The sequence below is a fragment of the Danio rerio genome, chromosome 4 (assembly GCF_049306965.1).
Source record: "Danio rerio strain Tuebingen ecotype United States chromosome 4, GRCz12tu, whole genome shotgun sequence".
In the NCBI taxonomy this organism is placed as follows: Eukaryota; Metazoa; Chordata; class Actinopteri; order Cypriniformes; family Danionidae; genus Danio; species Danio rerio.
Genome location: NC_133179.1, coordinates 70,225,726 through 70,252,663, shown reverse-complemented (window position 1 = coordinate 70,252,663; position 26,938 = coordinate 70,225,726). Strand labels below are relative to the sequence as shown.

Below are 26,938 nucleotides of genomic sequence, written 5' to 3'. Positions count from 1 at the left end.
GAAGTTTTTTTCTGTTTTTGAATGTTCTTAACCTTTGTGCTAATCACATTAAACACTCGGCTTATGCAAGTTTTGTTGAATAAAATCAGCAAACAATGAAAAAAAAATATGACAACGAGATGCTGCGCTGCCAGAAACTTAATTATTGTCGGCTAACGAAAGAGTCATTCGGGGGATTCATTCACAAACGAATCGCTCCCTCCGTCAGTATGAGGAGTGAAAGCAGGACAGGAGCTGTGTTTCAGGACATGATTAGATTAAATTTAACAGGGAGGGTGAATAGTACGTTTCTGTATACACAAACACAAGCCTTTTTGTCAGGAATGCCCGTGCGGTCACTGATCCATCAATGTAGAAAAGTGATGTAAAATTTTTCGTAATTAGAAAAAAAAATTACACACTAACATCCAGGAAAACTCCCGATCATAGATATATGTGTATCTGGCTTTGGATGGCCACAGTCCTCCACTGTACCTTGGTCCCGCATTCATTTCAAAGGGCTACCCTGTAGCAAGATGGCGGCGCTATTGACGCATTCCGTCCAATAGGCCAGGCGACATCTAGTGTATATATCTATGCTTTTGCGCTCTTCAGAAACCTATTGGTGACGTCACGGATACTACGTCCATATACAGTATATGGTCTCTTCATGAGGAACAAAAATGCCCGAAAACTTTCACATGCCTTGAACTCGTTTCTATTACTTGATTAAGACTCTCACGCCCCTACTTTTTATTTAATTGTATTTATTTATGTTTTTTGTGTTATGTTCCTATTATTGTACTTTTATATTAACACTAACACTGTATTGGATTGTTGTATATGCAAAAAAGTTTTCTCGAGGACGGACACGCTTAGTGCCACTAGGCGGAGTCAATAACATTTCAGGAAATACATCCACCACACACACGGGTATGTCGCAGAATCGAGACAAGGAGTTCAGATGTGTACTTGCTGAAAAAGAGCGTCTGTAGTACATCTGCATGTAAGTTTAATACGTCTACTATTACGCGTATTTGAGGAAATGAACAAGAGCATTGTATATGATGTGTAAGCGTGATTATGTCTGATCCTGCTTAAAGCCTCAAACACTGTTTAAACACGGTGTCAAAACACGGTCATTTAAACATTGTGTCTAAAAACTCGAATTTTTAATTCCTTGAAGTGTTTGTACTCTTCTATATCACGCTGACTTAATAATTTCAGATAATTTAGCACAAAATATAACTCTAAACATAGTCACGAAATCGAAAGTATACATCAGAAATTCACCGCAGTTAAACAGGAAGAAGAACTGCTGAAAAACAACATGGCTCACAAACTGCTTAACTATCATCAGACGTTTTTCCTACTAACTAATCTAAAAAAAAATGCAGAATTGACAACACTGTGTGCTGTTGCTTACCTCAGTATATTGTCAACTCCAGGTGATGGTCAGTGGCTGATTGTTCCTCAACGCTCTGCTGTTTAACATTAGTGTTTGATCTGCAGTATGGCAGAGGAGCGAGTAAAGGACTCTCTCTCAGAGAAACACAGGTACTGTACTGACTATTTTTACACCATTTTGTCAACACTTTTTCTGAAGAACAAAGACTAACAACAATGCTCTTATTTGTTTAGCTGTTTTAAGATACTTTTGTCTCTCTGACTTATATGTTTTTGTTTTAAAACACATATTTTTCTCTTTCGTATTTTCCTTTTCTTCCTTTCTTCCACACTGAGACTGCGTTTGTAGGAAAGGAAAATGTATTTTTGAAAATGCTGTCCAAATTGGATACATTTGAAAATGCTGTTTTCGTGTTGCACTGTGGACTGTGAAAATGGAGGTTTCTGAAAACTATAGCTGCGTCCCAAATAGCATACTTACGCACTATTCTACGCCATTTTGTAGTATAAATAGTGTAAGTAGTGCGTTCACACTGAAAACTCCAAAAATAAAAAGTGCACTTTAATTACCCGGATGATGCACTCATTCAGCCACTAAAATGAAGTGTGTAATGATGGACACTTCACGCACTCAACGACCGCAGGTTTGCTTACGTAGCGGAAGGGGCGGAGCTATCGGACTCACATGTTGAATAACTTTATTTATTTTGGATGGTGAAAGCAAAATTCTCCTACGAGAGTGATTATAGCGCCTCCCGATGGTGAATGCGGTTATACTCACGGCAGATATTATTTGATAATTCGGTCGTTTATTTCACTGACCTGGCAAACGTCATCAGGGAAACGGTTTGAATTTCCGTTTAGTAAAAAAACATTAGTGTGCCATTTGGGACGACACTTCACACATATACTATCCTGTTGAGTGTGTAAGTGCATAAGTACATAGTGCATGAGTGCATACTGTATAGTGTGCCATTTGGGACGCAGGTGACACATTTTAGTCATGTGACTAATTCAGCTAACATGGTAGACGGCATTGTAAAGTTGGACACCTTCCTTTAAAAAAAGTAATTAGTTATAGTTACTTGCTACTTCTCACAAATAGTAACTGAGTTACACAATTATAAAAGTAACTAATTACCAGGGAAAGTAACTATTGTTAAAAATATAATATCGACTATAAAATATACTAAACAAAATTTTTTTTAATGTTGTTGTGGGACAATGTGAGAGGCAACAGGAGCATTTTATTTGCTTTGACGTCATGGCTTTATCTGCTCCTTTCATAGCAGAGCTCACATTATCACCTGCGTAGCCACTAATATTGTGGCGGTGTTCTGTCGATTTGTACTACCTTGTCAGATTTTCCTACCGTAGCGCAAAATTACAGCTACATCTATCGGTTCCTCCTACCTCATTGAAAACTCATACAGGGGGTTACTTCTTCGCATCTGTGGCATTACTAAATTACTTGATGGTCCTAACAGCATGGAATGAAGAGGAAGATGAGTTATAGTGTAATAAACATATTATTGAACAGGTAGGGGGATTTTACAGTGTGAGATACTTTATTAATAACCAAATAAGACGATTTTAAAGCACTAAATAGCTAAAACGGTGAATTAACAGTGCAAAATAATACATCAGATTTTTAAATTAATATAAATCAAATTTAACTTTAAATAAATAAATAAATCCAAAAAACTCAAATACTTTTCTTAATAACCAGATTATTCCATTGTGAAAGCCTAAAATACCCTTTTAATAACCAGGTAACACAAAATACCTCATTAGATTTTCATACCACGTTAAAATAATCGGTAGGATAGTCAGATTGTCCTACCACTATAAATTAAACGGGTTTATGAGTTTACAGTGCAAAATACCTCATCAGCATTTTAAAATTTAAAATGGTGACTGTTGGAGTGCACAGGTGCTGATGATTAGTAGTCAGGCGACTGTGAGCAAGTGAATTGACATCCAGGTAGGAGAGGTGACTAAATGTATTTTATTAATCCTAATATGTGTTTGAACAAGAGATATTCAATAGTAGATGCATTTAACCAACATTTATGTGATGCATTGTGTATATGCTTTACTAAAAAGATAATTATTAAACTATTTTAGTAGTTTAGCAGTAAACTGTGAGAGTGTACAGTCTTGAAGCTGCGGTCACACTGGACTTTTCTCACCATTGACTTGCATTCATACTCGCGACCATGCGTCAGACCGGAAACACAGGGTCATGCGTCAAGTTTCGCAGGTTGCTGCTGTGCAAAGTTCAAGCTTGGTGATCTCTGACCTGCGAAATCGCATCACTTGAAACATGGAGCAACTGGTTGCTTTTTTAAATGGCTAATCATCTTGTTTAATCCCGGACCCTTTCGCAGCTCCGCACGGCAGAATTTCACATGCTCAAACTCTAGTATGACCACAGCTCGAGTCTCAGACATTATTGTTAGCATTATAATATACAGGTGCTGGTCATATAATTAGAATATCTTCAAAAAGTTTATTTATTCGACTAATTCCATTTAGGAAATGAAACTTGTATAATGTGTACATTCGTTCCACACCGGCTGATATATTTCAAGTGTTTATTTCTTTTATTTTTGATGATCTTGATGACAACTAATGAAAACTCCAAATTTAGTTTCTCAAAAGTGAGAATATTGTGGAAAGGTTCTTGTTATTGAAGACACCTGGTGCCACACTCTAGTCAGCTAATTGACTCAGAACACTGGCAAAGGCCTTAAAATGTTATCTTAAGCCCCTTTCACACAGTGATACCGGTAAATATCTGGAAAATTTCCGGAACGACTTTATCGGTATATTCAAAAAAGCGCTGTTCACACAGGCGAGGACGTTACGGAATTTTTCCAGAAAAGAGCATTCACACATCCATTCCAAAATACCGGTAAATTCTGACATTATTCACCACAAATGAGCTTTAAACGGCTGCGCTTGTGTTTGTAAACATTTGACTACATTACAAACTCTGTGGATGATCAATATTGTGAACAACTTTCGCAGGATCACTTTCGCATGTCGAGATGTTCATAATATGTGCGTGTGCAGGCGCTCACAGGCTGTTTCACAGGCACACGCAAAGCTTGAAGGTAAACAAACAACGGCTTATCATAAGCATCTTATCGATGATTATTTACACAGTTGGCATTAAGAAGAACATATAAACGTGATCTGACTAACTTCTAGCAGCTAAATGTGTCTGGAAAAATATTCAAAGGTTTTTATTCTCACAAACCGCGCAGACGTAAATGCGTCTGACTGTTGTGATTGGCTAAAGCAAACGTCTCACGTCAGCACGTTCTAGACGTGCACGCGCTTATTACGGCAATCTTCCTTCTGCATTCACACAGCGCAGCATTCCGGCAAATTGCCGGTAATGTTACAACTTCTCTTTCCGGAAAATAGCCAGAACGAATTTACCGGTATTTTCAAAAAGGACCTGTTCACACATACACACCTTTCCGGAAAATTGCCGGTAATTTTCCGGAAAGGTCTGTATGTGTGAAAGGGGCTTTAGTCTAGTTCTGTAGGCTACATAAATCATGGGGAAGATGGCTGATTTGACCGGTGCATTTAAACAAAACAATTAAACTATTCAAAGCTTATATAGTGTGTGTGTGTGTGTGTGTGTGTGTGTGTATATATATATATATATATATATATATATATATATATATATATATATATATATATATATATATATATATATATACATATACATACATACATACATACATACACACACACACACACACACACACACACACACATATATATATATATATATATATATATATATATATATATATATATATATACACTCACACACAAGATAGTGAGAATTTTGAAAATAACTATTTTACAGTGCATTCGGAAAGTATTCACAGCGCTTCACTTTTTGCACATATGTTTTATGTTACAGCTGTTTTCCAAAATGGATTAAATTAATTGATTTCCTCAACATTCTACACACAATACCCTATAATACAAATGTGGAAAAAGAGTTTTTTAAATTGTTGCAAATTTATTACACATAAAAAGCTGCTAAATCACATGTACATCAGTATTCATAGCCTTTCTCGTGAAGCAGCTTCAATGGAGTTCACCTGTGGTCAATTCGATTGATTGGACATGATTTGAAAAGGCATACACCTGTCTATATAAGGTCCCAGGGTTGACAGTGCATGTCAAAACCCAAACCAAGCATAAAGACAAAGGAATTGTCTGTATCTCCAAGACAGGATTGTCCCGAGGCACAAGGCTGGGGAACGTTACAGAAACATTTCTGCTTGGTGTGTAACTAAGCCTCACTTTTTCATTAAATGAAAATAAAGATGTTCACTTTAGGTGCTAGCTTTGTAAAGTTCTTTTTACATGTAGATAATATAATGCAATACAAAAAACTAACCGAAATAGTAGTGTTGTTCATCATGACGAAAATGATGCGATTTGCCCTGCTAGGACAATCTGACGGGTAGGATGAAGTATCCTACTCTGCCTCTGATTGGCAAAGGATGAAAATGTACTCTTATCTCAGCCAGTCATCACGTTCTCGGTTACACCACGTTCACAGACACCAATCATCATCACTGGTTAGTTAATGTGTCCTGGCCCAGCCTAGAACACACCCCCACCCCAGAGAACAAGACTTCCTATGGCTGAGAGAGACGCAGATCGCATAAAAAACGCTTCAGTGTTCTCAATTATAGTAATGCACACTTTATTGTCAGTAGCGACAAGTAAATAATTGGCAGGCAGATATGACGCAGGAAAAAGTGGCTTATATCACTGCACATGCGCAGTACATGAACGAAATCGTTTTAGTCATTTTTGTGTGGATGTCAATATTTTCGCAAAGAATTGAAAATTATAATGTGGACATCTAATTTATCTGGATTAGTGTAAACATAGCCTTTGATATTGTATACATTTTTATTGATTTATAAAATATATTTTTTATTTTATTTTCTTGTTTGGTTTCTGTGGTGCTTATTTATTTACTCAATAGGTTACATAACAAGCTTTTAGAGCAAGGTTTTGTGCTTACCCATGATTCCTATGTAGCAGACGGGATCAGCCAAACCTTTAGCAAACCATTACTGCTGAATTAAACTAAACAAACTCCTATTTAAAGTTTCTCTTGCAGTTTATTAATCTGGTGTTTTTGTGCCTTCAGTGTGAGATCAGGCTCATGTGTGTCCAGCTCTGTGTCTCTGAAGAGTGACTGGTCAAAAGAGGGTATACCACCAGACCTCAGAGAGAAAACACCATCATCTGACAAAAGGTAATTTGTGTTTCAGGTATGAGACTAGAAATGGTACCCTGCAATAAATATTTTAAATAATCTGCCATTCAAAAGGTCCATGTGCTGATGAAATGATTTACTGCTTAAGGGCAAAAAGAAAACACGATTATGGAGGAGGACATGTGTTGGGTGATGCAAGAAAACAGATTTCCTGCAGATTTCAGTTCAGCAACCCATATCAAACACACCTGGCTCTAATTTTTAAGTGCTGTTCAGGTCCTAATTAATTGCTTTAGGTGTGTTTGATCAGGGTTGGAGCTGAACTCTGCAGAAAGGTAGATCTCCAGGAACAGGGTTGAGCATCCCTGATGTAAACAGATAACTTTGAGTCATAATATATCATTTGAAATCAAAAGCATCAGAATAGCAGCGCTTTAATAACTGGCCTTAGCATAAATTATCGTGCACATCCAAAACAGGCAAAGCAACAGATTAATATTATTCAACATTTGTAGATATAACCTCATTTGTATTTTTTCTCAGTAACTGTAACGAATTACTGGTACTTTTATTTTGTAGTTTAATTTTGTAATGCCGTTACATGTAACTAGTTACTCCCCAGTAACTCCCCGCCATTACATGTAACCAGTTGTTATATGATTAAATACTTTGTTTACTTAACACTAAATAGTCTTGACAAGAAATAGACTGAGACATTGGCTGCACTTACACTGCATGGTTCAAGTGACTCAATTCCTATTTATATTTTCTCTCATATAGCACAGATGGATATGGGCCGTGGGCCCATTTTTAATAATGGTGGCTTGTACAGTACTCTCTATTCAGGTCTTACATTATCTTCCAGTTTTAAGACAGAACGCCAGGGGGTATCAACACTTTTATCAAGTGTATTTTTATTAAGAAGTAACACACACACACACTTTTGTGTAAATCTTTCTTTGTACAAGAAAAAAAATCAACACATGAAAACTTTTTACTTTTTGAAAAATAACTTCCTGAACACTCTTCAAAACTTGGTTGAATTATCAAACAAAGAAAAGAGTCTTCACTGTCAGGGACACTGACCTCTAAAAAATAATCTTCCAATGTATTTTTTTCATCATCTGAGAGTGCCGCTTTTAGCCCAGTTATAAACTGGGAAATCAATTGCACAGATCTAAAACCAAGTTTCTCAGTAACAGCTTCTGCATTCTCAAAACGAGGCCCAGTTAAATAGAATTAACCAAAAAAAAAAAGCAAAATTACTTCAGACAGTATTAAATTCATCAGGCTGAGACCTATCCCTTACCTGAAGGTGCAGGGAGGCGACCCTCTCGTTCACCGGTGAAAACTGTAATGCTCCGTTCACACCAGATGCGGAACACGCGTCAAACGCGAGTGATTTGCATGTTAGAACAATGCAAACGCGCGAGTAGACATCCTGCGGCGCAATACGTGCGAATGACGCGAATGGCGCATCGCGAATTGAGCATTTTGCGCGTTTCACGCGCAAAACACTCGAGCTCAAAAATCTGAACTTAAGCAGACGTTTGCGCCACGTTAACCAATCAGGAGCTTGCTCGTGTGAGGGCATGATTGTGACGTAGCATCTGTTGTTGGTGTCCCGGGGGAAATCCTCCAGCCAACTCCAACAACAGTTCATCAAACTGGGCTCGGCTCAGTCAGAAGCACAGCTGAAAGTCTCCGTCCTCCAGGTTCAGTTTCTGGAGGAGTTTATGAGCTCACAGAGCTGGATGCTCCTCTGAAAGAAACTCAGACAAGGCCCTAAACGTATCGACGCTGTTTTTCAACCTTCATAAAGCACATAAACACTGTTATTTTCTTCATAAAATCCACGTTAGCCATTTAGCAAGAAAGCTACAGTCACCAAGCAGACAGAAGCCCTGCCCATCACCCGAATCCGCGTCTGTTCTGAAGTGAATCTGACACACGTATGAAGCGGGGTTTGACACGTGAATGAAGCGAGTAAACTCAAATGTTCAAGCGGCTATTTACACGCCATATATCGCGATTTATCCACATCTGGTGTGAACACAGCATAACACATGGTGGTGAGCTATAAGCAAGCCCACACCAGCCTGCCTCCTCTCAGCATAACAAATCCAGATTAGAAGAAAGTCCAACCCTTCTCATGGAATTGGGGTCCAGACCCCCAGCTGTGCGTGGAGGTGAGCCGAACTGTCTGTAGTCGGCAACCTTCTACCACGCGCACAAGCTTGGGCTCCTTCCCTTCCAGTGAGCTGACATTCGATGTACCAGTTTCTGTGCCTGACGATCGGATTGTCATGGTCCTAACCTTTGACCACCACCCGTTCCACAATGCACCGACCCCTTACAGCTCCCACTGCAGATTGTGGGCCTGCAGAAGGTTATTCCCACATTGCTCTTTCGGGCTAAGCCCGGCCGGGTTTCGTGGAAAAAAAAAAAACAGCCTCCAAGTGCTCGCATATGAGCCCCAACCCCAGGTCTGGCTCCATGGTGGAGCCCAGGCTGCCCCATAATGGGTGACATCACAGTCCTTAATGTTGTTAAACTTTGGTTTTTGGACTGCACTTAGTCTGACCTGTCATATAAGAACTTGTTGCTTTGGAAGATCCTACAAGGGGCATAAGCCCCCAACAACATACCTCTTAGGATCACTCAGGCACTCAAACCCCTCCACCCTGATAAGGTGGCGGTTCAAGGAAGAGCCAATGTGAACCAATGATTCAGAAAAGAGAGTCATTCCTAAATGAATCAGTCAGTTGATTTTTATCTGAATCCATTCATCTAAATTCATGATAAGGACAATATGATCATAAAACAAAACATTACTGATTGTAACTAGTTTGTAGTTTGTAGAGTTTGTAGAATCCTAAATGAGACTAAAAATATCTGGTGGTAAAATGTTATGAGTCACAAGACAGAAGATCCATGACCAGCATTTGTTAAAGAAAAATCCAAAAGACAAAGTAAAGAAAATGCAAAAATACAATAATGAGATAAATGGCAAAAGTATGATCCACAGAGCAGCGAGAGGAAGAGACAGAAACAGAGTAGCAAACACAATGAGTCTGTAATCCCCCAAACAAGGTGAAGACCACAACAAAGGGTTAATCTAAAACACAAGTGTTCTCAAAATCAGTGGGCAGGTGTCAATTTACGAACATCTGGAAACAAAAAGACAATCAGGAAGACAGTGATAGAAAGTGAAATCCAGGACAACCCTGTATCCTGTAAAAATAGAGAGACTGCAGCAGGTTGTGATGATTATTTTCCTCTGGTCTCTTTGTGTTTACAGGGTGGGATCAGGCTCATGTGTGTCCAGTTCTGTGTCTCTAAAGAGTGACTGGTCAAAAGAGGGTATACCACCTGACCTCAGAGAGAAAACACCATCATCTGACAAAAGGTAATTTACACAGTTTGAACAAATTATGTTAACTATTAATTCAGGAAAGAGAGACATTGCTGAATTAATCAGTTGTTGAAATTAATCAAATAACTCCATGACTTTGACATTTACAACCACCTTGTTGCAGTTTTAGTTACTTATTCAGAGTATATATTAGTAAATTTATTGTAATTTCATATTTCTGTGTCAGTTAAAAAAAAATAATTCACCTAAAAGTAAAATTCTGTCATTTACATCATTTTTTTTCCATGTCATTTTAAATAATTTTTTGAATATTTTTTTTTTTTTTTAAGTCTTGGATATCCGACACAATGACTTTAGTCAGACCCCCTAGTTTTTCTCAAATTTCTTGTGAATTTTTTTTTTTTTTTTGCAATTTAAAAGTGACGGTGGCGGTATCTAGTATTTCCCAGAAATTTGCGGACAATTTTACGATTAAAATATATAAATATAAGCAAAAGAAATTATATATATTTTATTTACCATATTAGGTAGCTTACTATGTTAGGTGTTCAATCTGACACAATGACAAGGACACAAATAATAAAAGTAAAGCTTCTTTATTTTACTCTCTGTATCAATGTTTCCCAGAGCATCTGACATCATTTACCTGACTCGGAAAATGCGTTGAAGCTTTCCTTACCATAATACACCTAAAACACGGATTGTCGTAAAACTCAACGCAGGTTTTGGTTTTCTCTCGTTAACTGCAGGAATTGAGTTAAACGAAAACATTTATCGATTTCATGAACATCATAATATGTGTAAAGCAACAAATAATGTCCTTGGATTTGGTCACGTCCAACGGCCGCCATCCTTGAACCAATATCCATCATTGTAAGCTGCTTGCTTGTTTGTCTGTTCCAATGCTCACACTTTTTTGTAGTCTGAAGCGCGTCAAATGCACAAAACACTTAATTTGCGCCACAGGATGTCTAATCGCATCTTTGCATTGACTTTACATGTAAATCTATTGCGCTTCATCTGCGTCTGTTTACTGCACAGGCTGGAAAACAACCCCCCGCCCCATGTAATGTTGTGATTGCGAGGGCACAGGTAATATGTAATTTTTTTGAGAGACATTCAAATACATCACATGTGCTGCATATGCAACATCTATTAGTCATGTAAAACAATTAAGTGCAAACTAAAATAAATATATATTTTATTATATGGTTTAGAATTTTATGTTTTACGAGATTTTTTTTTGCGATTATTCAGCATTTAATTAAGAATTTTGTAGGATCGCAAAAATTTGTGACTTGTTGATTTTGCGTTGGATTCAGCGATTGCGGAATCGCAAAAAACTAGGGGGTCTGTTTAGTGTGTGTGTTTTTTTTTTTTTTTTTTTCAGCTAAATATCATATGTGACAGCAGTGGTCCGATTGCACAAGGTTACTGTGCCGCATTTCTCCTTATTAAGAGCAATACAGAACATTTATTATTTTCACTGTTTGCTAGATAAACTCACAGCCACTTTATTAGGTACACCTGTCCAACTGCTTGTTAATGCAAAAAATATTAGCCAATCACATGACAGCAACTCAGTACATTTAGGCATGTAGACATGGTCAAGACAATCTGCTGCAGTTTAAACCGAGCATCAGAATGGGGAAGAAAGGGGATTTAAGGGACTTTGAATGTGGCATGGTTGTTGCTGCCAGACGGGCTGGTCTGAGTATTTCAGAAACTGCTGATCTACTGGGATTTTCACACACAACCATCTCTAGGGTTTTTAGAGAATGGTCTGAAAGACAGAAAATATTCAGAGAGCGGCAGTTCTGTGGGCGCAAATATTTAGTTGATGCCAGAAGTCAGAGGAGAATGGCCAGACTGGTTACAGCTGATAGAAAGGCAACGGTAAATCAAATAAGCACTCGTTACTACCGAGGTCTGCGGACGAACATCGAACCTGGAGACAGATAGGCTACAGCAGGAGAAGACCACACTAGGTGCCACTCCTGTCAGCTAAGAACAGGTAACTGAGGCTACAATTCACAAGAGCTCACCAAAACAGCACAATAGATGATTGGAAAAACGTTTACGAGTCTTGATTTCTGCCGCAAAATTCGGATGGTAGGGTCAGAGTTTGGCAGCAACAACATGAAAGCATGGATCCATCTTGCCTTGTATCAACATCAGCCGACAAATCTGCAGCAACTGTGTGATGCTATCATGTCAATATGGAGCAAAAAACCTGAGGAATATTTTCAGTACCTTGTTGAATCTATGACACGGAGGATTAAGGCAGTTCTGAAGGCAAAAGTGGGCCCAACCTGGTAATAGTAAGGTGTACCTAATAAAGTCTGTATATTTGTATTTACTGCCTCAAAATGTGTTTTTACAGAAGTTTTATTTGTTAACAGATTTGAATATGAGCTTCCAGATTTAGAAGACAAGACTTACAGAACTCACAAAAGTTTCACAGACAATATCCAGTGGATCTTTCAGGTGGGAAATAGACAGACTTCACATGTTTAGTCCTTTATTGCGGTGTATTTGATGACTAGACTTCTTGCGATATTTTTACACATCCATTACATTTTGTTTGTTTGGATGTATATTGGACTTCTTTTAAACAAGCCTTCTGTTTTGTATTGATGTGATTTTCGGACTGCTGTAGCTGTGAAATAACTGTAATGAACTCGAAACCTGCCTGGATCTACTTGAATTTTTTTTTAACTCTTTTCTTCAATCGTAGAAACTTGAAAGCAGAATGATGAGATTTCTGAAGAATGAACTGGAAAAGTTTAAGAAAATCTTACAAGACCACAATAGACAATTCTTTGTAAATGACTTTAATGAGAACAAATGCAGAATCACAGAAGCAGCTCTTGATCTCACACTCTTCTTCCTAAGAGTGATGAAGCAAGATGAAGCTGCTGATACTCTCAAGGGTAAGAGACTTTACTTTTCCAACTGTATTTGTAAATGACAGTCTGACAGATAAGACTGAAAACTATGTTTCTTTGCCCCTGTGTTTAGTTGAGCTGCTCTTCATTAATCAGTTAAAATGCAGCCTGAAGAAGAAATATCAAAGTGTGTTTGAAGGAACTGCTCACCAAGGAGACTCCACGCTTCTGAATAACATCTACACAGATCTTTACATCACGCAGGGTGCGAGTGAACAGGTTGACACTGAACATGAGATCAGACAGATTGAAGCTGCTTCCAGACGTCATCAGTCACTAGAGATACAGGTTAAATGCAAACATTTGTTTGAAGCATCTGAACAAGACAAGCAGATCAGAACTGTCCTGACAAAAGGAGTTACTGGCATCGGGAAATCAGTCTCTGTGCAAAAGTTTGTTCTGGATTGGGCTGAAGGAAAAGAAAATCAAGACATCAGCTTCATCTTTCCTCTTCCATTCAGAGAGCTGAACTTAATGGAGATGAAAAAGCAAAGTTTAAGAGACCTCATAACTCAGTTTTTCCCAGAGACCAAAGGACTGAACCTTACAAGGACACGATTCAAAGTTCTGTTCATCTTTGATGGATTGGATGAATGTCGTCTTCCTCTGAACTTTGCTGGTAATGAGACATGTTATGATGTAACATCAGCAGTCTCTCTGGATGTTCTCCTGACGAACCTCATCAAGGGAAATCTGCTTCCTTCCGCTCTCATCTGGATCACCAGCAGACCAGCAGCTGCCAGTAAGATTCCTGCTGACTGTGTCAACCGGCTGACAGAGATACGAGGATTCAATGATGCCCAAAAGGAGGAGTACTTCAGAAAGAGACTCACAGATCAGAATCAGGCCAGAGAAATCATCGATCACATTAAACAGTCAAAGAGTCTCTTTATTATGTGCCACATCCCAGTCTTCTGCTGGATTTCAGCCACTGTTCTCCAGAACGTTTTGAAACTTAAACACAGAGCTCATGCTGAAACACTGCAGGAATCTCCTAAGACTCTGACACAGATGTACACACACTTTCTCCGCTTTCAGATCCAGCAGAGCAGAAGAAAGTATGATGGAGAAAACACAGCAGATGTCTCCTGGGATCCAAAGCTCATCCTTTCACTGGGGAAATTGGCCTTTGAGCAGCTGGAAAGAAACAATGTGATCTTCTATGAGAGCGATCTGAAAGACTGTGGCATTGACGTCTATAAGGCATCGGTGTACTCAGGCATGTGTACCCAGATCTTTAAGGAGGAGACGGGAATCATTCTTGGTACCATGTACTGCTTTCTTCACTTGAGCATCCAGGAGTTCATTGCAGCCCTTTATCAACATCTGCTTCTAGACATCAACAAGAAACATTTATCCTTTTTTAGACAGAAAAGCATAAAAGAAGACATGATTCATTTGCTGAAGACTGCAGTGGACAAGGCTCTGGAAAGTGACACTGGACATCTGGACCTTTACCTTCGCTTCCTTCTCGGTCTGTCACTCCAGTCCAATCGACATCTCTTACGAGGCCTGTTGACACAGCAGGATGAGAGAGACCAGAGCAAAGAGGAAATAATTGCCTACATCAAGCAGAAATTTGAAGAGAATCTGTGTCCAGAGAGATCCAAAAATCTGTTCTACTGCCTGAATGAACTGAACGACCAAACTCTTGTGAAAGAGATTCAGTGTCACCTCAGTAGAGGAAGTCTGTCATCTGCTGACCTTTCACCTGCCCAGTGGTCTGCTCTGGTCTTTGTGTTGTTGACCTCAGAGGAGGAGGAGCTGGAGGAGTTTGAGCTCCAGAAATTCCAAAAATCAGACGAGTGTGTCATCAGACTATCAGCAGTCATCAAATCCTCCAGAAGAGCTCTGTAAGTCAAAGTCCTTTTTTCTTTGACCAAAAACAATTCTTCTTTATAAACAGTATATCAGCAGATTTAGTACACCATTTTGCTCACATCATCCAGTTTTTAGTGTTAGACAACAACAAACTACTCTATAAAAGAACTTATGCCAAATGTGAGGGACTGAGCCAGCACGTACAATAAGGGGCCAACAAAAAAGATTTTCAAAATAATTATTTTTAATAAAGTCAAAAAAAAGTTTACAAAATTTCAAAAATAAATGAATTAAATAATTTCATCAATTGAAAGTACAACATACTAAACAATGAAAACAAACTGAGTTCAAACCAAACAAATCATGTCTAAACCAAAAACAGAACTCCATAAAATGACAAGACAGACCACATTTATACCACAGGGACTAGTCCACATTAAACAAGAAGGGGGAGACAAAAACAGATAAACCAAGCCAAAAATCTAAATACAAACCTAAATAATAGGTAAATGAATTCTAAATAAGGCAAAACTAAATATAAATCTGAAGAAACAAACATTGCAAATCATTATTGAACCTAAACTAAACATGAGCTCTCCCTCCAAGCCATTAAGCCAATGGTATCGGCAGGCGTAACCAATAGACGGCACCTTGCGGCACGTCGGCCCTTTAGTTTGACGGTTAACACCCAGAAACTCCGTTCGGCACTGCAGCACGGTAAAGTCTAGATCGGATATTCGGCCGGCAGGAAGTGCGATATGCACATTTATAAAGCAGCATTTTTTTATGACACTGTATAACAATAACATTTTTACAGTACTGTGAGGGTTGGGTTTAGGGTTGGGGTGGGGGTAGGCGTTAAAAAATACATTTTATTGGGTAATTTAATAGATAACATAACTAATACTCGGTACAACTACAGTTTTTACATTACTGTGACGGTTGGGTTTAGGGTTGGGGGTAGACGTTAATAAAATACAACAAATGAGAAATTTAATAAATAATAGAAATATTTCTCGTTAACTTCCAGCCGCAAACGTATCCGCTCTAGCAACAACCCTGCAGCACGGTAACTTAAACTCAAAAGAAAACTAAATTAACAAAACATACAGTACAGATAACTAATTTTGTGTGCACCCAAAATAGTAATAAATGTACTGTGAATAATAAAGAAAAGTAATGAGAAACCGAAAGTGTGTGTCTTATTAAACTCAGATATGAAAGAAACGAAATGTATAAACACAATACCTGAAATTATTGTGACCAGTAAATAATCATAAATAAATATGTATAGTGTGTGTGTGTATGCATGTGTGTGTGTGTGTGCGTGCATGCTTCACTCTCAATGTGTGGCCACCACTCTGGCCATCACACTAAATTTTAAAGAGATAAAAAAAAGGTGAACATTAACTTTTAAAAAGTGGTATATTTTAACAAATATAAAACAATCCAAATAGATAGGATTGCCAACTGTGTTAACTTTGTTTGACAAAACAACTTTTAAGTACTAAAAACCGCAAACAAGAATAGCTCATTTTAATGAACAGTATCTGATGTTACTAGTGAGGCAAAAGCATGTTTAAACAGTACATCTTTCTTAGTGTGTCTCTTGTTTGTCTGCTTTTTTCTCTGTATTGTGCAAAAATTAAGTTCTTTAATATCATCCCACCTCTTCTGGAGCACATTCTAGATGCTCCTCAAAAGAAAACACAAAAGATAGGGTTCAGGCGGGTGGCAGTGCAATGGTGGACAAGGGTAAGGAGTAAGGTTAATGAAACCATGGTACAGGGTACGGGATAGGTGGTCAGGGAGAACTGAGGTGAAGTAACTTTCATGATGCTGAATCACCAACTGAAATGGGCTCTGGATTGGACTTCTGCCAAAACTAGTGGTGGGTCTAACAAAGTTGTTAAAACCCATTAACAGCTTGGGTGTACTTAAATGCTGCATTTACAATGGCTGGGACTATTAAAGTGGCATCTGCAAAAGCAGAGGACTGTGGCATTTGAGATCCACACCGTTGATAGCTCATATGTTACCACTATAACAGCTAGAGGCACAGGAGCCATCTTATAATGTGACTCTGGACAGGAAGTCATCTTGGGAAAGTACTTAATGGTAACAGCCATAACTTGTGTTGAATGTGTTGTTCCTTTGGAAAGTGCTCTAAACAATTAGACACCAGATGAACACATAAATATTGGGTTGTCTTTTACACAGGCTACAAAGCTGTAATCTCACTGTTCGGTCTTGTGAGAGTTTGTCTTCAGTTCTACAATCTTCAAACTGTGTCCTGAGAGAGCTGGACCTGAGTAACAATAACCTGCAGGATTCAGGAGTCAAGCTTCTTTCTGATGGACTGAAGAGTCCGAACTGTAAACTGGAGACACTGAGGTCTGAGTTTAAGAACCTGATTGATCGATTTGTTTGTTAGTTTTTAAGATTAGATGAGTTACTAAAAATAACAATGGTAATTCAACCTGTGTTATTCTTTCTCAGGTTGGTCACATGTTATCTCACTGCTCAGTCTTGCAAGAGTTTGTCTGCAGCTCTACAATCTTCAAACACTAACCTGAGAGACCTCGACCTGAGTAACAACGACCTGCAGGATTCAGGAGTGAAGCTTCTTTCTAATGGACTAAAGCATCCAAACTGTAATTTGGAGACACTGAGGTAAATGGTTTTCCAACTGCAACTCAATAACAAAAATATTTATATTGGAATGACATTATGGGGAACAACATTAACGGCAAACTGTACCTCTAAAGTCAGATCAGCATTTCATTCTATCTCTTCAGTGTGCAGGAAAGCTCTGGAGTGATAAGTCTGAATTGCTCTCCTACAGATGCAGCCTACTTACTCAGCTGATTATAAGTGGCTGCACCTGTGAGGAGCTGCACTCGCCAATACATTGACATCTATTGGTCCTTTTTTTGCTTTTCTGTGTGATTGGTCATCAGGTGATTTCCCATAATGCTGTTCTGACATAATATCTCTGTTATCTCCTTCGGGGAGTGAGGGTTACAACAGTAACCAAGATATTACTTATTGTGACCAAATGTGTAATAATATTGTATGCAAATAATGAGTTTTTCTCAAAATTTCTCAGCAATATCTTGCCTTTTTTTATGTTGTTTTGCTGTGAAATATACACATACCTACCTATCTTATTCTTCATTACATTCTAGAATTGACAACATGGTTATGTATGTAATCCTTGTTCCCTGAAAGAGGGAGCAGAGATGTTTATGTTGAGCTGATTGACTAGGGGATTCGCTTCGATGTACCTATTACTCTGATTTATATAAAAAAGGGGCAATGGAATGCCTATGAAATTGCTGAGCACAACTCTGCCACTCCACAATTAGTAGTATATAAGGCTGCTCATTAGATCTCTTCCTGAAAAGCCATACCTTCCCGCATTCAGGAGCGGATTCAATTCCTTATGCTGCGTTCACACCAGACGCGGCACGCACGTCAAGGGCGAGTGATTTACATGTTAAGTCAACGCAAACGTGCGAATAGACATCCTGCGGCGCGATACGTGCGAATGGTGCGTCGCGAATGACGATAATTGCGCGGTGCACAGCGCGAATTGCGTGGCGCGAATTGAGCGTTTTGCGCGTTTGACGCGCTTAATGAGCGTTTCACGCGAATCCGCATCTGTTCTGAAGCAGATTTGATGCGCGAATGAAGCGAGTAACCTCAAATGTTCACGCGACTATTTACGCGCAAATAGCGCGATTTCCGCGTCTGGTGTGAACACAGCATTAGGCAGGGGGACATAAATGTAACTGCCCCCTCCTTTTGAGGGGGAACTAAGAGAGCCTATCCCAAATGCCACAGGAGCTGAACCCTTTACACAGTTTGAGGCGATGTGTGTCAGGTGAGTAGCACCATCACCACCAAAGGTATAACCATCCAACATCCCTGACCCTAAATATCACTATAGGGAAAAAGAGTTCGGGAAGTCGTATTGACTTACCCAGAGTACGACAGTACATTGTAGGGGGTCTCTCCATGTCTGACATAGCTGGCACCTTTCCCTAGAACCCGGTTTGACAAACGGACATACCAATAACCTAATGGACCTGCATCTGGCTCTTCAACCAAGTCAGGTAAAAGGGCCTTTGAGGAACTCTCTAGGGCTCGCCTATGGAAACTCAAGCTTGTGTGATGGGTGGCAGGTGGGCGGATGGAGGAAAACAAAACAATAGAATAGAAATTACACCAGTTTACCTGACCACTTTGGGAATTTCACCCAAAGAATTGACGCACCCCCTATAAAGGCAATCACAAGTTCGCTCCACTAATTAGAGTCAGAGATATTGGCACAGTACAAAAACAAGTTCTTTATTGACAAGTCTCCAATAAAAACGCAATTAAAACCAATATTGCAACATTGACACAGTAGCCTATAAAATCATACATTTTGCCCAAGAGCGAGAGCTCACCCTCCAGGGAAGGTAGAAAAAACTTGGTGCGGTTCGCTTTCACACGACAAAGTTTCTAAATGAACTAAAATAGCTAAAACAAGTCACGTGTGAGTAAACTCTCCTCACATTGGTCACAGTCTCATGGTTTATTTTAAAGAGTCCCGCTCAGTTTTGGTGGTTTGGTAGTGTTTGACAGGATGCACACGACGTGTCTGAAGACCGAGGAGGGATGCGGAGGGGAGGGGTGAGAAGGGTGCACGATGTATTTGAGGACCGGGAGGGAGACGCGAGATTTCTAGGAGATTATCACTCGTTTGCGGGCATCCGGGAGTCTCTGTGCATTTGCGGGAGACTCTCGGAACTTCCGGAAGACTTGGGATGTCTGGAATGATCTCCCGCCCTACTCATAATTCTCTCTTCATATAGCCGTATGCCTATTACATATCCATAAAACTCTGTGATGTAGCCGGGGTCGGATCGTATCGCTTTCTCACTACAATCAATCCGCTCCAGAGTTCGTTTCAATCGAGCCGAGACCACCTCATTCAAGCAAACTCAGACCGAATGATTTGGCGCGGATCCGTGCGCGATTGCTGGATTCACATATGCCAAACGAACCGCGCTAACTGGGCAAACGAGACATGTTCTGAAACAAAAGCCTAAGTGTGAAAGCACCCTAAGTTTGTATATGATCAAAATAATTACAACTTTGTTAAAAAGAATGAAGTTAATGTATATTAATCAAATATGGTGTATTTATTTGCTCAAGCAGTTTTGTAGACCTGCTGAGATGCACTGTTTTACTGAGCATAAAATTAATTATAAAGCTAAGCTGAGCATATCATTAGGTAGTTTAATGCCATCTATCTAATGACAGAAGCAGGAGCCGGAGAAGCACCAGTCAGCATTAAGAGATGTAACACGAAGAGATGTAAGATTGTCAAACTTTTTGCTGTGTTGTGTTTGCAGGTTGTCTGGCTGTATGGTGACAGAGGAAGGCTGTGGATTTCTGTCTTCAGCTCTGACTTCAAACCCCTCACACCTGAGAGAGCTGGATCTGAGCTACAATCATCCAGGAGATTCAGGAGTCAAGCTGCTCTCTGAACAACTGGAGGATCCAAACTACACACTGGACAAACTCAAGTATGTTAAACATTAATCCCCTTAAAAACAAACAAAAATGTTGTGAGGGTTAAGGAGTTAGCACATACAGAAAAAAACAGCTTGTAGAATTATCAATCATCAATCATTATGTCTAAGAGGAGTGAGTAATTCAGTATGAATGGATGTAAATGGAGGTGTACAAACAAATGCCTTTTTTTTTTTTTGCCAAAGACTTAATTAGGCCTACTAGAAAACAAAATTTCTCATGGCAACTCGTTTTATTACTACTTTCATTCTGTGTGTGTGTGTGTGTGTGTGTGTGTGTGTATATATATATATATATATATATATATATATATATATATATATATATATATATTTTTTTTTTTAATAAGACACTGTAGCCTACTTCACTCCTCTTCTAGTCTCCAGAAATTAATTCAAATCTGTAAAAAAAATAAAATAAAATTCTGTGTATTGGGGCAGTTCACACATTAACTGCGACACGCTGTTCAGTACTGTCTGAGCATTTTAATTGAGCAGCATTTTCTGTTGCAGAACCATGCAATGTCAGGTCAGCAATCTGTGTGCAAGAGGTTCTGGCACATTTTTGTTTCGGTCATAACTCGGAATTAACTTTTCATTTGTTTATTTTGTTTATTTACTGGGGGAATGAACATGGAAATAATTGTTATAATATGAATCGAAAATTAAATACTCTAACTACTGAAAATAAGTCAGCGAGTTTGGATTTGTCTGGCAGTTTGACATATCCAAAAGACTATGATTTTATGTTAAAATGAATAATCATTGTGCTCTTGCAAAATACATTTTAGGAAAGAAATCTGTCAAAGTAATGTGTCAAATTAATAATGTAAATAATTATACAACGTGACACTTTAGATTGCTGAAATGGAATGGCAAATGCACTTCTAAGTAGTAATAAAAATACATATGACACACGTAAATTTTTTTGGTAGTGTTAACTAAACCAGTGGTTCCCAAAGTTGGTAACAACCAACAAGGGTAGTTGCAGAATCAGCTTTTTTTCTACTTTATACAGCCCCAAATTAGTATTGCACCATTTAATAACCTTTTACAGCTCTCTTCAGTTCACTTACCTAAACTCACCTGACTCCTGGCTGTTCCTTGCTCCTGTGTCCAATTTTGTCTCCTTGTCATATGTTCCTGGTGTCTCCTGTGTCCAGTGTTTATCGTCGTATCCAACCAGATTAGCAAATACTATAGAATAACTTACCGTATTTTCCGCACTATAAAGCGCACCGGATTATAAGACGCAGTCTCAATTACGGGGTCTATTTCTGTACTTAACCCATACACAAGGCGCACCGTATTATAAGGCGCACGCTAAAATACACCGTCTGCAAAAAAAAGTAATGGAAGCAAAACAGTTAACGAAGTTTAGTTGAACTTTATTGTACTATTTAACAATACACTCACATTATTTTTTTTTAATCAGTCTTCTCCCACAAATCCTCAAAGTCCTCATCTTCTGTGTCTGAATTGAACAGCTGGGCAGTTTCATCATCAAACACGCCGGGTTCTCTCTCATCATTGTCGGAGTCAGTCTCATTGCCGGGTGTCTGTTCAGCGATGATGCCGGCTTTTGTGAAAGCTCGGACAACAGTTAAAGCAGATACCTTAGCCCAGGCATCCACAATCCATTCACATATGGTGGCGTAACTCGCCCGGCGCTGCCTACCAGTCTTAGTAAAAGTGTGTTTGGCGTCTGTCATCCATTGCTCCCACGCAGCTCGCAACTTCACTTTAAACGCCCTGTTTACACCAATATCCAGTGGTTGGAGTTGTTAGTCCTCCAGGAATGACAGCAAGCTCCGAATTCATTTGCTTCACTTGGTTTTTCACAGTAGCGGTGAGATGGGCGCGCATGGAGTCGCAGATCAACAGGGACGGTGATGTGTGAAAAAAAACATCCGATCTCTTTACGTACACCTCTCTCAGCCACTCATTCATTTTTTTTCCTCGTCCATCCACCCCTTTTGATTGGCCTTAATGATGACTCCGGCTGGAAACTTTTCTTTTGGCAGTGTCTTCCTCTTAAAAATGACCATAGGTGGTAGTTTCTGTCCATCACCATGGCATCCAAGAACAACAAAAGCCGACTTCTCATGGCCCGTGGTGCGTATTGATACTGTGCTGGCCCCCCTTTTCTCCACAGTATGATTCACAGGGATGTCAAAAGTGAGAGGGACCTCATCCATGTTGGTGATGTGTTTGGGCTGGATATGTACGGAGTGTACGTTAAACATCCCTGTGTCGGCGGGAAATGCTCCGACAGCCAATCAAGCAGAGCGCTTTCCGAAATCACACAACAACATTTTTACAGATTTTTGAATTCCGTGCACACATAAAGAGCATAAGATTATTAGGCGCACGGTCGTTTATAAGGTGCGCCTTATAGTGCGGAAAATACAGTACTTGATTTGCATTACATCCTCCATCTTGTCTATCATCATCCTGGTTTCGCATGATTTCCTGTCTCTCATGCTATTGTGTTATAACTCTTCTCAAATCTTGACCTTCAGGGTGTCTATTACCTTGTTCATATTTGTCAAGAAGATGAATTGAAGATGGCATTCATCACTTCATCCATGCACTATTAGTACAGGGTTATGCTATTTAAGTTCTCCATCATCCCAGCCATTTACATTTATTAAAAAAAAAAAAGATTTTCTGAGAGTTCCTCCACTACCTCGTGATTTAACATCCTGTCTTCAGTAATGGTAAAGCTGACACTTTCTCTGATATGTACTCCTCAAATGATCCCTCAGATCCAGTACCCATTGTTCCGGCTAAGTGTATTGCCACCTCTGTCAAGTGGAACTTTAAATACCGAAGAACTAAAAGTTTTGCACGTCTCTCCTTCCAACCTGGTGACAGTGTGGCTCTCTAATCAGGATCGGCACCTCCGTCTGCCCTGTAGAAAAAAAGTTAGCCCTGCTATATTAATTCATTCACAATACAGAGACAGATCAATGAAATCTCCTATCAATGTCATTGGACTTTAAGATTGCGACAGCTATAGAAACCATCAAAGGTAAAATAACTTTATCTGCATCAAATAATCGTGGCTACCAACAAGTCATAACGCTTGTGAAATTGTGTGTATGTACTGGACAATCATGGAATCAAAGAAGGTTGATAATTAAACGAGAGTTTTCAACCCTGCCTGGCAAACAGAATTTCCCTTTGTTATTGATAGCATACCTCAGTTTAGCATGAGTTGAATTTACTGACAGCTGGGTTTTCTTAAGGAGGAAACACTTGCTTAGGAAATGCTGACCTTGCTCCGTATATGAAATTTACTCTGGGGTTTTTCCTTGGACCAGGCTACTGATGTTGCTCCATCAATTCTTGGAAAGGACTGCATTCCATATGAGAAGCTATTGGGCAGCAAGCTCAGATATGGAGAGCTCTTAAAGGCAATGGACGCTGTGATACGAACAGTCAATTTTATTCCTGCACATGCTTTGAAACGCATACAGTTCTCTTCCTTGGTTGAGAACTTTCAATGTCCATACCTTTACAGATTTCTGTAATGCATGCAGAAGATCAGAGATCAGAACACAGCAACATCCAAGAAAAGTCTAGTCCTTTAGCAGCAAAGGAAATTATTGAAATGTTTAAAAGCAATGTTCCTCAAAGAAAGTGAGGAAGACATTTGGATTTTTCACCTTTAATAGTGCTGAACATCATTAAAAGATTCAAAGAATATGGAGGAATTTCAGTGCGTAAAGGACAAGGGAGCAAGCCTAAACTGAACAACCGTAATCTCCGATTCCTCAGGCTACACTGCATCAAGAATCCTCATTCATGGGCTCAGGACTACTTTGGCAAATCCTTGTCAAGTACCACAATATGTAGCTACATCCACAAATGCCAGAGAAACTGCACTGTGCTATAAGAAAGCCCTATGTTAACAGTGTCCAGAAGCCGCATCAACTTCATCACACCTGAAATACTGATTCATCGGACCACAGTACACGTTTCCACTGTATTTTCTTTGGGGAGAAATGAACGCTCATCCAGACTGTTTCTAGCAACAAGTCCAAAAGCCATCGGCAACAAAGACCCTACACTGTTGCCCACATTAAAAAGGAATGGGATGAAACTACACCTAGAACACAATACCTGAACTTCTCTCTGACAATTTAACTCAGCATTCTGTACCCTCCTCCACCTGTCAGTGGATCACAAGCTTCCTGATAGACAGCAGCTAGTATGGCTGGGTTAATTTTCATTCAAAACCCTAACAATTAGCACCGGCGCCCCTCAGGGCTGTGTACTCTCCCCACTGCTCTTCCCCCTGTATACAAATGACTGCATCTCTACAGACTCCCCTGTCAAACTCCTGAAGTTCGCTGATGACACCATAGTTATCGACCTTATCAAAGATGGAGATGGAGTCTGCTTACAGACTGGTGGTTGAGCAGTTGGCTGTCTGGTGCGGTCTCAACAATCTTGAGCTCAACACACTTAACACAGCCAGATATTCAAGTGCGAGTTGGATGATATTTTCAATCCTGAACTATAAATCATTATCTTTTCAAGATATTGGTCAAGTTTTTTCGTCCTCAAAACTCCAGTGTGCTGGACTAGTTTCTCACACATCTTATCTAAAACCTCTGTGGCCTATTCAAAACCTCATTTTAAAGCTACAAACACACCAATGCAGCTATGAATGTATGACATTAATCATCAGCCAATCAGAATAAAGCATTCAACAGACACCTACTGTAAAACTGTACAATTTAATTAATATGCATAATGAGTGATGTTTGATAGGAATAATTCTGACTGTAGGTCTGCTGAAAATAAAGTGTGTTTAGTGAATGTTTAGACTGAATGTCAATCTGTGTGTGTTTACAGTGTGGATCATGGAGGAGAGAAGAGGATAACTGCAGGACCACACAAATGTACGTCTCACACACACACACACACACACACAGCTTTAGTGAGAGTTGTTGTTATAAATGCGTCTCTTCTTGTGTCTAGGGGTCTGATGTCTCGCACTGGATCCAGAGACTGCAAACGCTGAACTCGATCACGATACGACGGTTTCTCTTCCACACACGTCACCTCTCTGTTTTCCTCAGACAGAACATCCAGACAGATTTGATGTTCCTCGAGTGTTGTGCAGAGAGAGTGTGAAGGGAGTGGAGATCATGGTGTGTGTATATCAGTCTCGTATAAGAGTATCAGGAGGAAGGGCGGGCTTAAGTGTGTATTTGGATTTAATGACCAGTCCTGGAATTTGTTCTACTCGTCCTCCAGTTTCTCATTCAGACATAAAAACAGACGGACTGATCTCCCGGTAGAATCGATCAGTCATAGAACTGGAGTGTTTGCGGATCATACCGCAGGAACTCTGACCTTCTACAACATCTATAGAGACACAATGAGCCTCATCCACTCAGTCCAGACCACATTCACTGAGCCGCACTATCCAGGGTTCAGGGTTTATGTTGGATCATCGGTGAAAGTGTGCTGAAGACTGCTGCCCCCATTCACACTAGTACTGACTTTGTAGCTGCCTGATGCTCTGGGTGGCGATCTACTGCAAACACAGGGTTGTGTAGGTCAGGGGTGCCCAAACTCAGTTCTGGAGGGCCGGTGTCCTGCAAAGTTTAGTTCCAACCCCTATCAGAAACACCTGGGGTAGCTAATCAAGCTCTAACTAGGCTTTCTAGAAACAATCTTGCAGGTGTGTTGAGACAAGTTGGAGCTAAAATCTGCACGACAACAGCCTTCTAGGACCGAGTTTGGACACCCCTGGTGTAGGTCTACAGCAAGGAGAATGCAACCGGCCTCTGAGAGAGGATCACGTGAGCTTTACTGGTGCTCCTATTGGCTGTCGCTCAAGAAAGTCACTCTTCGTTTGCATAAAGTTGAAGGATTCTCAACTTCATCGAGTCGCTCGACATGCCCACCTGGTCACGACGGTTGTTGTTTACGTAGATGGAGGTCGCTGGAACACGCTCGCTCTCCATTGAAATGAACAGCCGCATGTTGCTTTGCTGCTGCGAGTTGCTCGTAGTGTGAATGAGGCTCGAGAGAAACCGAGGAAACCGGAGCACCCGTAGAAAACCCTCGCAAACACAGGAGAATGCGCAAACTCCACACAGAAATGCCAGTTGACCCAGCCGGGACTCAAACCAGCAGTCTTCTTGCTTTAAGGCAACAGTGGTAACCACAGCCATTGTGTCGTCCTACTTAGGGATCAAATAAGTGAAATGTTTGATTATGCTGTTTTTATGTGAACTAAACAAAAAATGAAAATACATTTATTACAGGATTGATTCAGCATATTAACTTAAATTAATAAAAACTAAGTTGTTCACTGTTAGTTCATGTTAACTCACTGTGCATTAACGAATGTTCAAGAGTTCACACTTAGCTGATGATTGTTGATAAGCTAGTTTGGCATGCTGTCCCGGGAGAGAGCCCCGAGCTCATGAGAGCCTCGAGCCTGGGGCTCCCTCCCGTTGCAGGTCGAGAGGGGAGTTTGAGCTCGGGTAGATCTCGAGAACCCCCCTCCCTCCTGCTGTGT

The 26,938-nt window shown here is 39.8% G+C and overlaps 2 protein-coding genes across 2 annotated transcripts in view; one reads left to right on the top strand and one right to left on the bottom strand.

The window, feature by feature from the left end:
• The window catches only part of LOC100001832 (uncharacterized), a 61,448-nt gene extending 59,966 nt beyond the window's left edge, over positions 1 to 1,482 (bottom strand). The window contains exon 1 of the mRNA XM_073948688.1: positions 1,406 to 1,482. The gene's annotated coding sequence lies outside the window, so the exon portion shown is untranslated. The remainder of the gene's footprint in view (positions 1 to 1,405) is intronic.
• Positions 920 to 26,734, top strand: LOC141381793 (protein NLRC3-like). Its single transcript, XM_073948300.1, has 12 exons — positions 920 to 985; positions 1,428 to 1,536; positions 6,593 to 6,700; positions 9,963 to 10,070; positions 12,440 to 12,524; positions 12,775 to 12,970; positions 13,059 to 14,838; positions 17,027 to 17,200; positions 17,306 to 17,479; positions 20,212 to 20,385; positions 25,258 to 25,304; positions 25,384 to 26,734. The coding sequence occupies exons 2-12, from the start codon at positions 1,493 to 1,495 to the stop codon at positions 25,389 to 25,391; spliced, it is 2,898 nt and encodes a 965-aa protein (XP_073804401.1). The 5' UTR covers positions 920 to 985; positions 1,428 to 1,492; the 3' UTR covers positions 25,392 to 26,734.
• The last annotated feature ends 204 nt before the right edge of the window (positions 26,735 to 26,938 follow it).